Below are 13,556 nucleotides of genomic sequence, written 5' to 3' on the forward strand. Positions count from 1 at the left end.
AATACCTTAATAATTGTGTGTAAATCCTACAGAACTGAGGGCTTATTAAGGCAGTGCTGTTTTAAACTCCTCCTCCTGACACGTGCCGCCTTTCATTGGCTGACCTAGTGGGGTTGGCATGGAAACACAGACTGAAGCAGGTTAAATTAGTTTCTAAAGAAGAAAGTCGTCCCTCCAGAGGAATCGCCACGCAGACACACTCCGGCCATCAAAAACCTGCGTGTCCTGGATGCACGGTCGCTGCTTTAAAGACAACAGGACTGTAAATGACAGCAGTCCCATGGAGAGGAGTGTACACGCTTCAGAGCTGTTGAATCATCACTCACAGGCATGCACAGCTGAGGAATCATGTGAATGCATGTTGACAAAAGGCAGCATTCACGGAATATTTGTTCCTTTAACAACCGTGGGAATCCTATTCACACCAAAACTTTTCTGTAGCATAACCCCGGCCCTTGTCACTAGCCAAATCTCTGCTGTAGTTTGGATTATTCTGCATCTAAGATCTGTTTCACATCTTTCAACACCCTCTAATCCCAAAACACAGGTGTTAGTGAGAAGCAGATGTGTTGTGTCAGAGCCTGTGGGGGGGACTGTTCTTTTCTCAGTTTCCTCCGTTTAGCTCTCTGTAATCCAGATCACCACCTCATGTGGTGAACTCCTCGTGTTTTCTCAGGCCATTCAGGGTCCTCTATGCTCAGCTTGTAGCTCGAGGCTTTATCAAGGAAACAGACGTCTTTTGTGTCACTTCTGCAGTCATTTAAAGGATAATTCAACCTTTGTTTCTTTATTTCTCGTGCCTGAGACCAGCTCTCATCCTTAATGTGAGCTTCTACACTCACCTGCTGCTGCTGTTAGACTTTAAAGTCTCCTCTGTTACGTTTATCACACGTTTTCTCTTATCTGCCGTGATAATAAACTCTTATCTAAAATGTTATTGAGCAGATCCATCTAAGAATAGCAACGACACACATTCCCAGACCTTTTTACTGATAATGAGGTATGCACGTACAGTTTTCCCTTGAAGCTGATTGGCTGAGCTCAGCTGACATTCAGAGGCTTACTATTCAGGTCAGTGAGCTTGGAGTGTGAACGGTGTTGGACTGGAGCCTGGGGTGAATAAATGGTGAGTAATACAGAGCTAGTGAACGTGCTGATTGTCAAGCAGAATAAAAATAAACGGTATAATGGAATACGTAACCCCCTAAGTACTCATGTTGTTTTATTGATTACGTCAGAAACAGAACAACACTGATGCGTCTCTACACAGAGATCCTGTTCTCATCTGAGATTAAACATGTGCCTGTGTAAGCTGGAGATCCCATCTCGCTGCTCTCTCTCTCTCTCTCCCACTCAAACGTCCGCAGCACCATTCACAATGGCTGCTGTCCATTTCAACAGAAAAGGTCTTCCCAGTCCACTTTCACACAGCCGTCTGATGAAAAGTTCACAGTGAGATGTGACGTTGTTACATATGAGCAGGCGCTGTACAGTCCAATAACTTGTGCCAAACGTTTGGCACATCTTCTGCTACATGGATCCATCGATATGTGTGGAATGTAGATTTGGCCGTTGCGTTCATTTATACACATCCCCATGGTTCCTCTGCTGGCATAAATAAAAGGAAGGACTGGGTTTTTATCAAGTGACTCGCTGGAAGAGAAGACAAAAACACTGGAAGGTTCCTACAAAAAGCGGGAGGTAACAAAAGTTAAAAGTTGCTGTAGAAAAGACTGAAAAATAATTCAGAGTCTGTAGGAAAAGCACCTTTATCGGGGCACCTTTCCACTGTGTGAGTGACCGAGTTTCCTTTGAGCTTTCGTCCTTCAGATTCTGAAACGTGAACTCTGACCCTTTCCTGAGTTTGTGTCCGGTTGGCTCAGCACCAGAGAGCCAGCCTGCTGCTCTCTGTGGGATGTTTTGTGCGTGAGTGTTGTCAGGCTCCTTTACTCCTTGCTTGTTGTGACGTGAAGCCATGAGCTGACAGAATTACAGTAATGGGAATCTAAAAGGGCGGTGTAGTTAAAAGTTGCAGCCGGAGCCACGATCAGCTTCAGTCTGGTGTTTTATTTTCTTGTCTGGCCGATGCCTCCAGTAGCGACTGGTTTGTTCCCAGCCCTGCGAACAGGAACCTTAGACACGGGGATCTTCGTTCGAGGGGGTTCTTTACTCTGAGAGATTTGGGAAGCGGTTTGAGGCTGAGTGCCGTGTTTCACGGGGATCTTTGAGTCCCGTCCTGAACTCGTGAGACCTTTTAGTTGCTGCAGCTGCTGACTCTCCTCCTGGCTGTGTTTTGAGGTGGGTGCGTTTGTCTCAGTTGGGCTGATTTTATCTTTGCTGCCTGCTTCATGTGAGTAGAAATCAGGCCTCTCTTCTCGCACCGGAGTAGGCGGGTCTCTGCTTAAATCATCGTTACTGCGTTGGCTTTCCCGAACAGGCAGCTTTCCCACTCTTCCTCCTCCCACTACAGGTATTTTACTGAGTCCTGAAGCTTTTGATTGTGCTGGCTTCTTTTCTTTGGAGAGCCCCGGCAGGCTGGCCTGTGGCTCAGTTTGTAATTCTTTTGATTTTGGGGGCACAGCCAGGTTTCCCTGTCCACCTGTACCACCGGGGCTGACAAGCTGATGATCTTTCGACGCCTGTCCGGCTCCCCTCAACTTAGCAGAGGTTTCACTCTGCCATGGTGCAGGAGGAGAGGGAGGAGAAGTGGCAGGGCAAGGGGCAGTGGTAGCTGCAAGGTGGGTTTGAGGCTGGGTAATCGGGATCTGAACTGAGGCAGGAGGGGCCTTTGATACAGAAATTGGGAACTCAGTAGGGGAAGGTGGAGCTCGAGATGAACAAACCTGCATTTTAACAAATGCATCTGGATCTTTAAATACAGAAACTGGGGCTTGAGTGGGGGCAGAGGAGACTTTAGGTTGAGAAACTTCCTTTTGAGCTGCGGCAGTGAGTTTGTTGGGTGCAGGTGTTTGCATTTCAGCAGGGGTACGTCCAGACGCAGGGGTTTTGATCTGACCCATAGCAGCTGGTGTTGCTGTAGAAACAGCATGAGTGCTAGCAGCTGTGTAAGGAGGAGGCATCTCTTCTGAAGCCACGGATGCTGTGGGTCTAGTCGCAGGAGGGATTTTATCCAGAGATGGAGCTGGAACAGACGCAGGGCAGGGTTGGGTTTTCGTTGCGGCGCCAAAGTTTGAAGTAGGCCCAGGATCTAAAATGCTCACAAATGAGGAAGGGGTTTTATTCAAGTCCAGATGGGCTGAGGTGAGCAGAGGCTTGGAAAGAGCCGTGGAAACCGAGCCTGAGGTTGTTGTGTTAAAGGAAGTTACCAAAGCAGGAGAAATTGGCTTTGTAGTACATTCACATGTTGTTGTTACAGTCTCCGGAGTTCTGGACTCTGCCACCGAGGTTGTGTTAAATGTTGACTTTTCCAGGCTTGAAATGATGTCTGATTTAGCGGAAGTAGGCTGGGTGACGGGGAAGAGGGGACTCTGGGTCATGACCAGAGGCTTAGCTGATGCAGCGGGTGAAACAGACGTAGGATTGGGGTCACTTACAGAAGCTGGACTTGGACAGATTGAAGGAGCCTTGTTCATAGCAGACTGTGTGTTTGCTGGAGTTGTGGAAGTAGAGATGAAGCTTGACGTAGGCTGAACTGTCTTTGAACCAGAAGGCATTACAGAAGTGGTGGTTGAGGGTTTTGTTGTAGTTTGGATGCTGGAGGAGGAGTAAAAGGCAGGAGAATAGTCTGAACTCAGCTTGACTGAGTGAGAGGTCAAAGTAGAAGATTTGGTGAAAGTTGTGGTGAGACTCTCTGGTTTGGTGGCGGTAGAGGAGGAGGCTTTCACTGTAGGAGCACTGCTGAAGGTTGAGAAGGTTGGCGGTGAGTAGATGGTGGGTTTAGAGAAGAAGGATGATGGAGATACATCACTTACTGCAGCATGAAGAGCACTGCTAGCTTTGCCCCACTCTGCCTCCACGTCAGCCATGATGTCACCCCCTGAGATAGAGTCAAAAGTCAGGAGAGAAGAGATATCTTCCAGCAAGGAGCTCAGACTGTTGTCACCAGGTACCAGCGGTGTTTCAACCGTGGGTGAAGGCGCCATGTTTGCTCGACCTATGATTCCCATAGTTTCCTTGGTAGCTGAGGACTCTGAAGGGGACATGGCTGCACTTTTGGTAGTTGAGGAGCTGTGGTCAGGGTCACAGCTCGTCGTTTCAGGGCTGTCCAGAGAACGAGGTTGGCATTTAGGTGTGAGGGTGAGGTCCTCTTTGATGATTTCCACACTGTTAGCTCTGGATGACATGAAAAGTGGGCTTGGGGGAGCTTCCTCCTTGTCTTCTTTGTCCTTTGATCGAAACTTTACGTTGCCAAAAAGACCCTTCAGCCCACGACGTTGCCGACCCACCGGCTGGGACACGGTGTGGACTCGGCGGTCCCCTGTTCCCCTTCGGCCCCCCCTTAGCAGGGAAAGGAAGCCGAGAGACTTGGCTGAGCTGGCTGAAGAGATGGAGGTGCGAGCAGGAGCAGAAGCCAGAACGCCATCTTCACCGAGCGTTTCGTCCTCTGCCTGCTCCCTTTCTCCTTGGCCCACCTCCTGTCCATTTTCCTTGTCTGTCTCAGAATTTGGAGCAGGACTCTCTGATGATCCATCTGAGGCTTTGCTGCCGATAACAGGTGGCTTGTTGTTTCCATCCCTCTTGCTTCGGATAGAAAATATGTTACCTGGTTTGCTTTTGCCGAACAGCTTGAATCCTTTTCTGATTTTTCCACTTGGCTGCGACTCATTAGGTGGGGGCTCCGCGTTTTCTGTCTGTACATCCATTGTCTCTCTTTTCACCCAGCTTCTCTGTATCCTTTAGTTAAGTACTTGAATTAATATTCCCAGTCTGTTGATGAATCTTTTACATCCAAATGTTTATCTCCGTCTGTTGCCTCGCACTGCCTCTGCTGATCTCAGTGGGTTTCTTTATCAGTTGCCTGTATCCCTCCCTCTGCCTATCTTTCCCATCCAGCCCTTTCTCCTCTGTTTCTCCCCTGAAGGCCCCTCCCCTTTGCCTCCTTTTTTCTGTCTGGCTGCTCTCCCTGGTTGCCGTAGCAACTGAGGAGCTCAGCAGCTTTCGTCACCATTGCAGAGCCAGGGGCTTGTCATCAGCCCACTCTGACCGCGGTTTTCTCTTTCTCTCCATCTGATGACTGTGTTTACATAAACAGCACAACAAATGCTCCATTAATGGGTCCAGCTTTGACTTCTGAATGGTCTGGCTTCATAAAAACATCTCAACCAGTTTCTGTCTGCAGCCCAAAATTCAAACACACACACACACACACACACACACACACACACACACACACACACACACACACACACACACACACACACACACACACACACACACGTGTTTTTATGGGTTTGTGTGGACTACGTTTTCTGAGTTGTTTGTGTGGACCCTGACTTCCACTATAGCCAGAAATGTGCAAAAATTATGTTTAACTCTAGGTGGGACAAAGGAAGCTTCCTCTAGGATTTTGGTTGTGTGGACCGGGTAAATGTCCACACAATGGTGAATGTCCACACAATGTTGGTCTCCCGTCAGGGGTTGGTCCACACAAACCCATAAAGACAAGTGCACACACACACACACACACACACACACACACACACACACACACACACACACACACACACACACACACACAGGTATATATAATATAAAACTACATAATACAGATAAAACATAATTTCTTTAGTTGGCGACACCCTGTGGTGATATTGAGAACTGCACGTGAACCAGCCTTTAATTAAAAACCCAAAAAAAGGCATAGAATGTCTCAAAATAGAGCTGCTGTCTCATCAATATTCATTTCCAACCCACATGAGAGTGTAAGTGGGTCAGCAGTCCTACAAATCCGGCCATTTTTACAGTCTGCACTGGAGATTTAAAGAGTCATAGAGTACTAATAATAATAATAATGCATTGAACTTATATAGCGCTTTTCTAGACACCCAAAGACGCTTTCACACACTCTTACATTCACACACTGCTAGTGATGGTAAGCTACTTGTAGCCACAGCCACCCTGGGGAGGTCTGACAGAGGCGAGGCTGCCATTTGGCGCCGTCGGCCCCTCTGACCACCACTAACACAGACAAGTTGGGAGAAGTGTCTTGCCCAAGGACACAACAGCAGGATACCCTGGTGGGAGCTGGAATCGAACCCGTGACCCTCCGATCATAAGGCAACCCGCTCTACCACCTGAGCTACTGCTGCACTATTGTATAAACTATTTTTAATGTGTTGAATTGAACTGTAAAATGTAAATTTAAATTCTGTAAAATATAAAAGTGTAATAAATTCATTACAGACATTTCTCTTTCCGATACCCCCCTGGGCAAAAATAAATATACATTTTATTGGTTATTTTTTTACTTTGTGTTGTTAAGCTCTGTATTTCTGCTCAACTTTACAGATTATTGTGATTATGTTATAAGAATTTTCTGAAAAAATCAGATGAAGTTAATAACAATTGTACGGGAACCCAAATGATTTCTGCACATGATCTCCTGCTAATAACAGCGTTTTACTCTATTAAATTGGCCTTAACGAATAGGAACAGAGTGTTCCGCAGAAGCTGGTGGCCTTAGAAAGGATTTTTTAGAATGTTTTTATACCCAAGCTCTGTAATCTGGAACTTTTACAAAATGTGTTAAAGAAAGAATAACAGTCGCTCTCTACAGAAAATCAGTACTCAGTTCAGATGTATTAGCTTGACATTTTATTAATCAACACCAATACCTAGAATAAAGTGTGTAAACATCTGTTTTTGTTCCAGAGTGGATAACCCATAAATATAATGACTTATGTAATTTTGTCACAGAGAGTCTCTGTTTTCTGTCTTTTTTTAAACATCGTGCTCCACCAGAGTAGCCTGCAGGACAGCCTTGCTTTTCTGCTCGTCATCATGTGACTCAAAGGGAACCGTGTCATATGTGCGGCGGTACAAACACCGAGAGACCAAACTGATGATGAACATCTCCACGATCATGATCTGCTGACTTAACACTGTGAGACAGACAGACACACAAAAGAGAGACAAACAGGAAATATAAATAGTGCTGGCTCATTTCAGCTCAAACATCAAAAGAACAGAGTTGTCTTACTGGATCCACGAGCCTGAGAAGAGAGAGGAGGAACGCAGGCGATGGTTCCATCTAAGGCCAGGATGTTGATGATTGATGTCTGCAGCTGACTCAGTACAAGTACTAGCTAAAGAGAAAATACATGATTTATAACATGGGAGGTGCATTTATGAGCTAATGTTTATGTTATTCAGCAATGAGCATGCAGCAACTTTCTAGAAATCTTATAAAGTGATCCTGACCTCCTTTGTAATGTATTTTCGGATCGTTTTTTTATTATTTTTAGCTCATTAAAGAGAAAGTCACCCCCAAATCAACATTTTTTTCTGATAAACTATATAAATGTGTGTCTAATCGTGCTGAAGACACGTGTAGTTTTGCACTTTAGTGCATTTTAATTAAAATTTAAATGTTCTACCTAAAACTGTCAGTGTCGTGCCTTCGTCAGGTAAAAACTGCACTGCATTTGAATTAAAATCTGCCATCACTATTGGCTAAGAGGTACCCTAGAAGGTTAGCTGGTACCATATGATGTCACAATGTTGTTGTGAGCCTGTGTGTGTGTTTGTGTGTGTATTTGTTAGCGACTCCACCCTCTCGGTCTGCTAGGCAACAGCATTTGTTGCATTTTTCAAACAGGAAATGGGAGTGGAGTAATACTCTGGTAGGGGGTGACTTGTTCTTTAAATCTTTTGACATTGACCTTTGAACCATTCAAGCATAAAAAGACTGAATTACTGCAGTTGGTCAAAAAGAGACAAATTGTTCAGTTTACTTTAGTTTAAGATGCAATTACAGAAGCCCTGAAAGGCAGCGGAAAAAATATGCTTTTGGCATTTGTCTACGTTTTTTTAAATATATGCATTGCAGGGCAAACTACAAACGGGTTTTTATTCGAAATTTACTCAGCCCAGGAGGGCAAAAGAAGTCATGTTTTTCCTTTTGTAAAAGTATGTCTTTTTGTAATACCGTATCTGTCCACTAGTCGGTGCTACAGTGAAGATTAGTTCCGAAATGAAGAAGTTGTTCATTTTATCAAACTCTTGGCTCTAAAAGATGTTTTGAGATGTTTCAGGTAAGAAATTGCACGTTAAAATCCATTACAGAAGTCATACAGTTAGAAATGAGCCTACTTTTTATTCACTGGGGTGGTTTTGGAGACTCAAAGGGCAGCCTAAGCTACGCCCATCTACTTCTGGGCCATGGGTCCCCGGAAGAACGAGAAAGAGAATAAAATGCTATTTTCTAATCCTATTATGTACCATGGCTTTCACGTGTGATGTCTGGGGGCAGAATGGGGTATTTGCTCCCTCCGGTGGCAAAAACAGAACAACAGCCTGGATTCCAACAGCATATATAGAAAAGAAAGGAAGATGAGGAGTTGCTGTCCTCCAGTGTTTTAAAGCGTGTACTACATTGTTGTTCTTTTTAGAAAAAGAAAATAATATTTGAGCCTTCTTACATTAATTAAGCCTTTAAAAAATCTTAATATTTGTATTCTCTCGGGAAATCTAATATTAGAGAGGAGGAGGATGAGCAATAGAAGGAAAAGAAGGACCTGGATTAATAAAAATAAAAGAGGAACTAAGCAGAAACGCTTCCTCTAAAACTTCTTAACAATGAGTTTTATTGACCTGAGATTATGGGGAATCTGTGCCCTCTGCTGGCAAAAACCAGACCAACACTCTAGATGCCAACTGCATTTAGAAAATAAGGGCGAGCTGCTGCCCTCCAGTGTTTGAAAGCTGGTACTACACCGTTATTCTTCCAGCCATCCAGAAGAGATTTTTTTAGCCTCCTTAAGGAGGGGGAGGAGGATGAATAGAAGGAGAAGAAGGAATTGGATTAATAAAGGTAAGAGAGAAATTTAGTAGATACACCTCCTCTAAATTCTGTATGATCAGTGTGTTCCAAATACAAGGGGATCACACTCCTAAGCCTCTTTGGTAAAACCTATGCAGGGGTTCTGAAGGGAGAGGAGAACGAGGTCCATTGGATAGTTGAATCTTAGATTTAGGAGGAGCAACGTGGTTTTCATCCGTGACGTGGAACACTGGACTAGCTCTATGACCTTGGGGAGGTCGTGGAGGGTGTGTGTGGTCTTCAATCAGCCAAAAAGAGCACACGTCACCCCTCTGTTCATTGAGCTCCACTGACTACCGCTAGCAGCACGCATCAAATTCAAATAGCTAACACTAGCATACAAAGTCCGAGATGGTACGGCTCCCATCTACCTGAATCCTCTTGCAAAGGCTTACGTCTCGGCCCGGCCGCTCCGGTCATCACAGGATCGTCGGCTAGCAGTGCCTACACCACGCTCAGGACAATCCAGACTCTTCTCATGCATCATTCCACAAATGTGGAATGACCTTCCAAGCACTACCAGAACTGTGGCTTCCTTTTCAATTTTCAAGAAACTCCTGAAGACCCTGCTCTTCAGAGAGCATCTTCTAAACTAGCACCCTCCCTGCACCCATCCCCCCTCTCTACTGTCCACTCCTTGTTCCCTCCTCTCCATGACTGATGTCAATGTTGTTGTTGTTATTGTTGTTGTTAGCCTCAAGGGCAACATGCCGATTATCACTTGTAAGTCGATTTGGACAAAAGCGTCTGCTAAATACATAAACATAAACATGTGTTAGTTCTCCCAACAAATCTATGTACATGTTTTTTTTTTTTTTCGTGAGCTTGGAGATGGCATTCACCCTTGGGAGTCCTGTTGGGGGTATTCTAGGAGTATGAGGACCCAGACCCCTTGATACAGGCTGTTAGGTCCCTGCATGATCTGTGCCAGAGCTTGGTCCCTATAGCCGGCAGTATATCAGGATTGTTCCTGTTCAGATTTGGACCCACCAAGCTGGCCCTTTGTCAGGGTAGGGTGTCAGGGTGTCTGGGCTCGCTTTTAGAGGAGGAATAGAAGGAGAAAGGTGATATGGGAGGGGCTCGGAGTAGGTCCACTTCCCCTCCACATTGAGAGGAGCCAACTTATTTGGTCCAAGCACAGGGATAGACTGGCCATCTGGCTTACTGGGCATTTAATGCAACCCACAATGCAGCCCTGACTCCAACGTTAAGAACCAATATTACAAAGTAGAATTAGAAAAGGTATTTTAATGCAAAAGCAATCAGGAATTGCATAGTTGATAGTTTCAGGTGAAGTTATGCATTTATCTATCATTCATGCAGGTTTTGTGTAGTACCTCTTTAACAAGTGTGTAGAGACGGCTTGTGGACTCACTTGGTACATGGCATACTTGGGTACAATGCTGAGGCTGCGCAGCAAGCTGTTGGTATTCATGAAGACGATGGCAACAGGCCAAAGGGAGATAATGGTGAGGACACCAATGAATGGGTTGAGCCAAATGGCTGCTCCAGTGATCTCCAGCTAAAAACGCAACAAAAATACAAACTTTTAGACTTTTCATACAGTTGTTTCATTAAAAGCATTTCAAAGACTTACATCAGAAAGGTCAAAGTTTCCATTCGTCCACAGTACTACAGCGAGAACAGAGAGAGCTGTTTTTAGTATGGCATACTGCAGAGCACCCAGCTTCAGCAGGAATAGCAGCCGTCTGAAATTCACAATAAAACATTGTTACAGACAAAAAGAAACAAAGACTAAATGTTGTGCATCGGTACATTTTGCAGTTTGGTTTACAAGCAAATCAGAGTCCTTAAGCATAAACGTAAATGAATTTAAGTAAAATAGGTGATGGTACCGTGTTACCGGGACACGGGGTAAACAGGGGCAGCAACAGCAGCACGGTCCCGTGTTGATCCGAAAGGTTTTTTCCGAAAACCGGAGCAGGAAAATGCTGCTTCCACCCAATTCCTCAATCAACAGCACCAAGACCTTGTAAACTACAACTGCAAAATAACTTCATACAGAAAGGGTCAGTCAGAAGATTCATACATGATCACATAAGGTAAACATAGTCACTACTTAGATACCGCATAACTATGCAACTGCTTCTGGCATATGAGAACAAACTATAATTAACTTTTATTTGCAGGAATCTCAAATTTTCCAAATTGCACTACAGAAAATAAACTCTCTCTCTCTCTCTCTCTCTCTCTCTATATATATATATATATATATATATATATATATATATATATATATATATATATAGAGAGAGAGAGAGAGAGAGAGAGAGAGAGAGAGAGAGAGAGAGATGACCATTAAGAAAGGGTTAAACGCTATCCAGACCTGACACTGTGGGCAAAAGTTATTGACCCCTAGCTGTTTGGGGTGAAAGGTCACCTTCAGGATTTTCTGCTAGCACGTGATGGTTCCATCAATCCAGGTCCTGAAGCAGACATCACTCTACCACCACCATGTCTGACTGTTGCTATGATGTTATCTGGACTCCAACAAGATACACACCTTCCAGAGCATTCTGCTATTAACTCATCAGTCCACCGAATTATTACCCAGGAGTCGTTCTTATTGATGAATCATGACTTCTGAGTCCTGTTGGGGGTAGACTGTTCTGGGTTCTTTTGGTCTTTGAATTTCTTTAGAAAATGCTTTTTGAGATCTTTTGGCCTATGTCATGTTGAAGTTAGTTTTACATGTCTAGGTGTGGCCAGTATCACAAACACCTGTTTGTGTTGACCAGCTGCTGTTTCCAAGGGTTTTACAACCAGTTAGTAGGTTTAGGGGTCAATGACCGACTGTACACAGAACCCAGTTGGTTTGTGTGGATTTGCTCTCTTAATAAATAGTGTTTTGGATTTGGTCAGGTTATCTTTGAAACATTAAGGCAAAACCAAAATAAGTCTGTTAGGGTTAAAAGTTGTTGTTATACAAAGTATTTTATGAATTTTTTTATCATATTTGGGCAATATAACAGTAAGAATTAGTAAAAATTCTGTTTTTTTTAAATAGTTTAATAAATAGCCAGGTCAATCACACCCATTCTGTAGCCACACCTTCAAATACTACATTTACTTGAATAATCATCAACAGAATGCTAAATATTAAACCGTGTCAGGAATTCTGGGTTGGGGTAAAGTGGTGGACAGGTTTAACGAGTCGTAGATAAAGCCAGGCTGATCAACACACAGAAAAGCAACAGAAAGCGTTTTGTGAAGAAGAAGAAAGCATTACTCACACACTTCAAATGGACTTTAAAAATAAACTGAACCTGAAGTATCAGCATGTCTCAGTTTTAGCTGTTGCTGGGTAAAAGATGATGCTGTAGCTAGACTAGACTATGTGCATGCTTCAGATCTTAATTTGACATTTGAGAGAAAACTCACCAGTTTGACACCATGTCTGTAAACATGACTGCCCGAGGAATCCACATCCCAAAGCAGGCCATGGTGGCAATAATCTAATTAAAAATAAACACACACAGGTAGCACTGACTTTATAAAAACCTGGTTTACTTTGAACTTCCAGATCTCTTACGGGCCTTGACCACTTACTGGTGAAGCCCCACTTATCCAGATTAGAGTCGTCTTTTTGGGATAGGGCATCTTTTTATAAATAAACACGCACCACTCCAGGTACAGCAGCAGGGACACACAGGACATGAAGGTGAGAACAGCATAGAGACACGTTCCAAACACATCTAGCTCTGAAACAGAAACAAAAACAAACAGGAGCACAGAGGCGTTGCATAAGTGAAAAATACATGTTTCAGGTCCATAGAAGGTCATGCTCAACTGTTTATGTCATTATCTCAGAGTGATAAGAGACCAGCCAGCGGGATAATGTGGGTCACTTACGTTTTATCATGTCCATAGCCAGAGGAGGCTCTTGGAAACAGGCTGGGTCGGCGGTGCTGTTGAGGGATTCCTCCATGCTGAAGAGGTTATCCTCTTGGATAACTAAACAACCACTCAGAGGGATCTGACTGTGGGAGACAACCCCCGTCCTCTTCTCAACACCAGGAGATTGTGGCAGCAGACATATGTGCCCTTTAGACTTAAATACTTCACCGTGACAAATGACCCAGGGTCGTTACTCTTGCTTATTCATTCACAGAATTAAATCCTAAGGAGACGAACATCAAGGCGTGAGTTTTAGATGACATGATGAGCGTGAGGAGGATGGACTTTGGCAGGGTGTGAGTCTTCCCCACAAACGTTTTACAGGTATTAACACAAATCTTTGAGCAACATTTTACAGCTCAATTTGCATTTTTATATGACTTTAGATAACTTCCTACAAGAAGAGGGCTTTAAGTAGATTTTTATGCCAATTTGCAGAGTTTCTGTGTAAACTGTAAGAATAATTACTATCTTACCCACTGTAGACAGCTCCCTGAACGGCATCTGGTCAGAGAAATCATTTTTGTCCCACAGGATTGATAGGCTAACTGCTAGTTCGAGCTCAGTATAAACCAGATTGTGTTTATTGTGTCCCAAAATGGCAACAATCTATATGTTTCACAAGTGTGTCATGAGA

At 44.0% G+C, this 13,556-nt stretch overlaps 2 protein-coding genes across 2 annotated transcripts; both read right to left on the reverse strand.

Annotated features, from left to right (window-relative positions):
• Positions 1 to 1,205: 1,205 nt before the first annotated feature.
• On the reverse strand, positions 1,206 to 5,256 carry si:ch211-244c8.4 (uncharacterized). Its single transcript, XM_015960776.3, has 2 exons — positions 1,768 to 5,256; positions 1,206 to 1,685 (listed from the first exon to the last, which is right to left on the reverse strand). The coding sequence occupies exon 1, from the start codon at positions 4,821 to 4,823 to the stop codon at positions 2,067 to 2,069; it is 2,757 nt and encodes a 918-aa protein (XP_015816262.1). The 5' UTR covers positions 4,824 to 5,256; the 3' UTR covers positions 1,206 to 1,685; positions 1,768 to 2,066.
• Positions 5,257 to 6,751: 1,495 nt separating this feature from the next.
• Positions 6,752 to 13,556, reverse strand: LOC107386408 (organic solute transporter subunit alpha). Its single transcript, XM_015960777.3, has 8 exons — positions 12,875 to 13,556; positions 12,572 to 12,723; positions 12,404 to 12,477; positions 10,858 to 11,016; positions 10,599 to 10,710; positions 10,377 to 10,523; positions 7,160 to 7,265; positions 6,752 to 7,061 (listed from the first exon to the last, which is right to left on the reverse strand). The coding sequence occupies exons 1-8, from the start codon at positions 12,948 to 12,950 to the stop codon at positions 6,901 to 6,903; spliced, it is 987 nt and encodes a 328-aa protein (XP_015816263.1). The 5' UTR covers positions 12,951 to 13,556; the 3' UTR covers positions 6,752 to 6,900.

Source organism: Nothobranchius furzeri, chromosome 10 (assembly GCF_043380555.1).
Source record: "Nothobranchius furzeri strain GRZ-AD chromosome 10, NfurGRZ-RIMD1, whole genome shotgun sequence".
Classification (NCBI taxonomy): domain Eukaryota; kingdom Metazoa; phylum Chordata; class Actinopteri; order Cyprinodontiformes; family Nothobranchiidae; genus Nothobranchius; species Nothobranchius furzeri.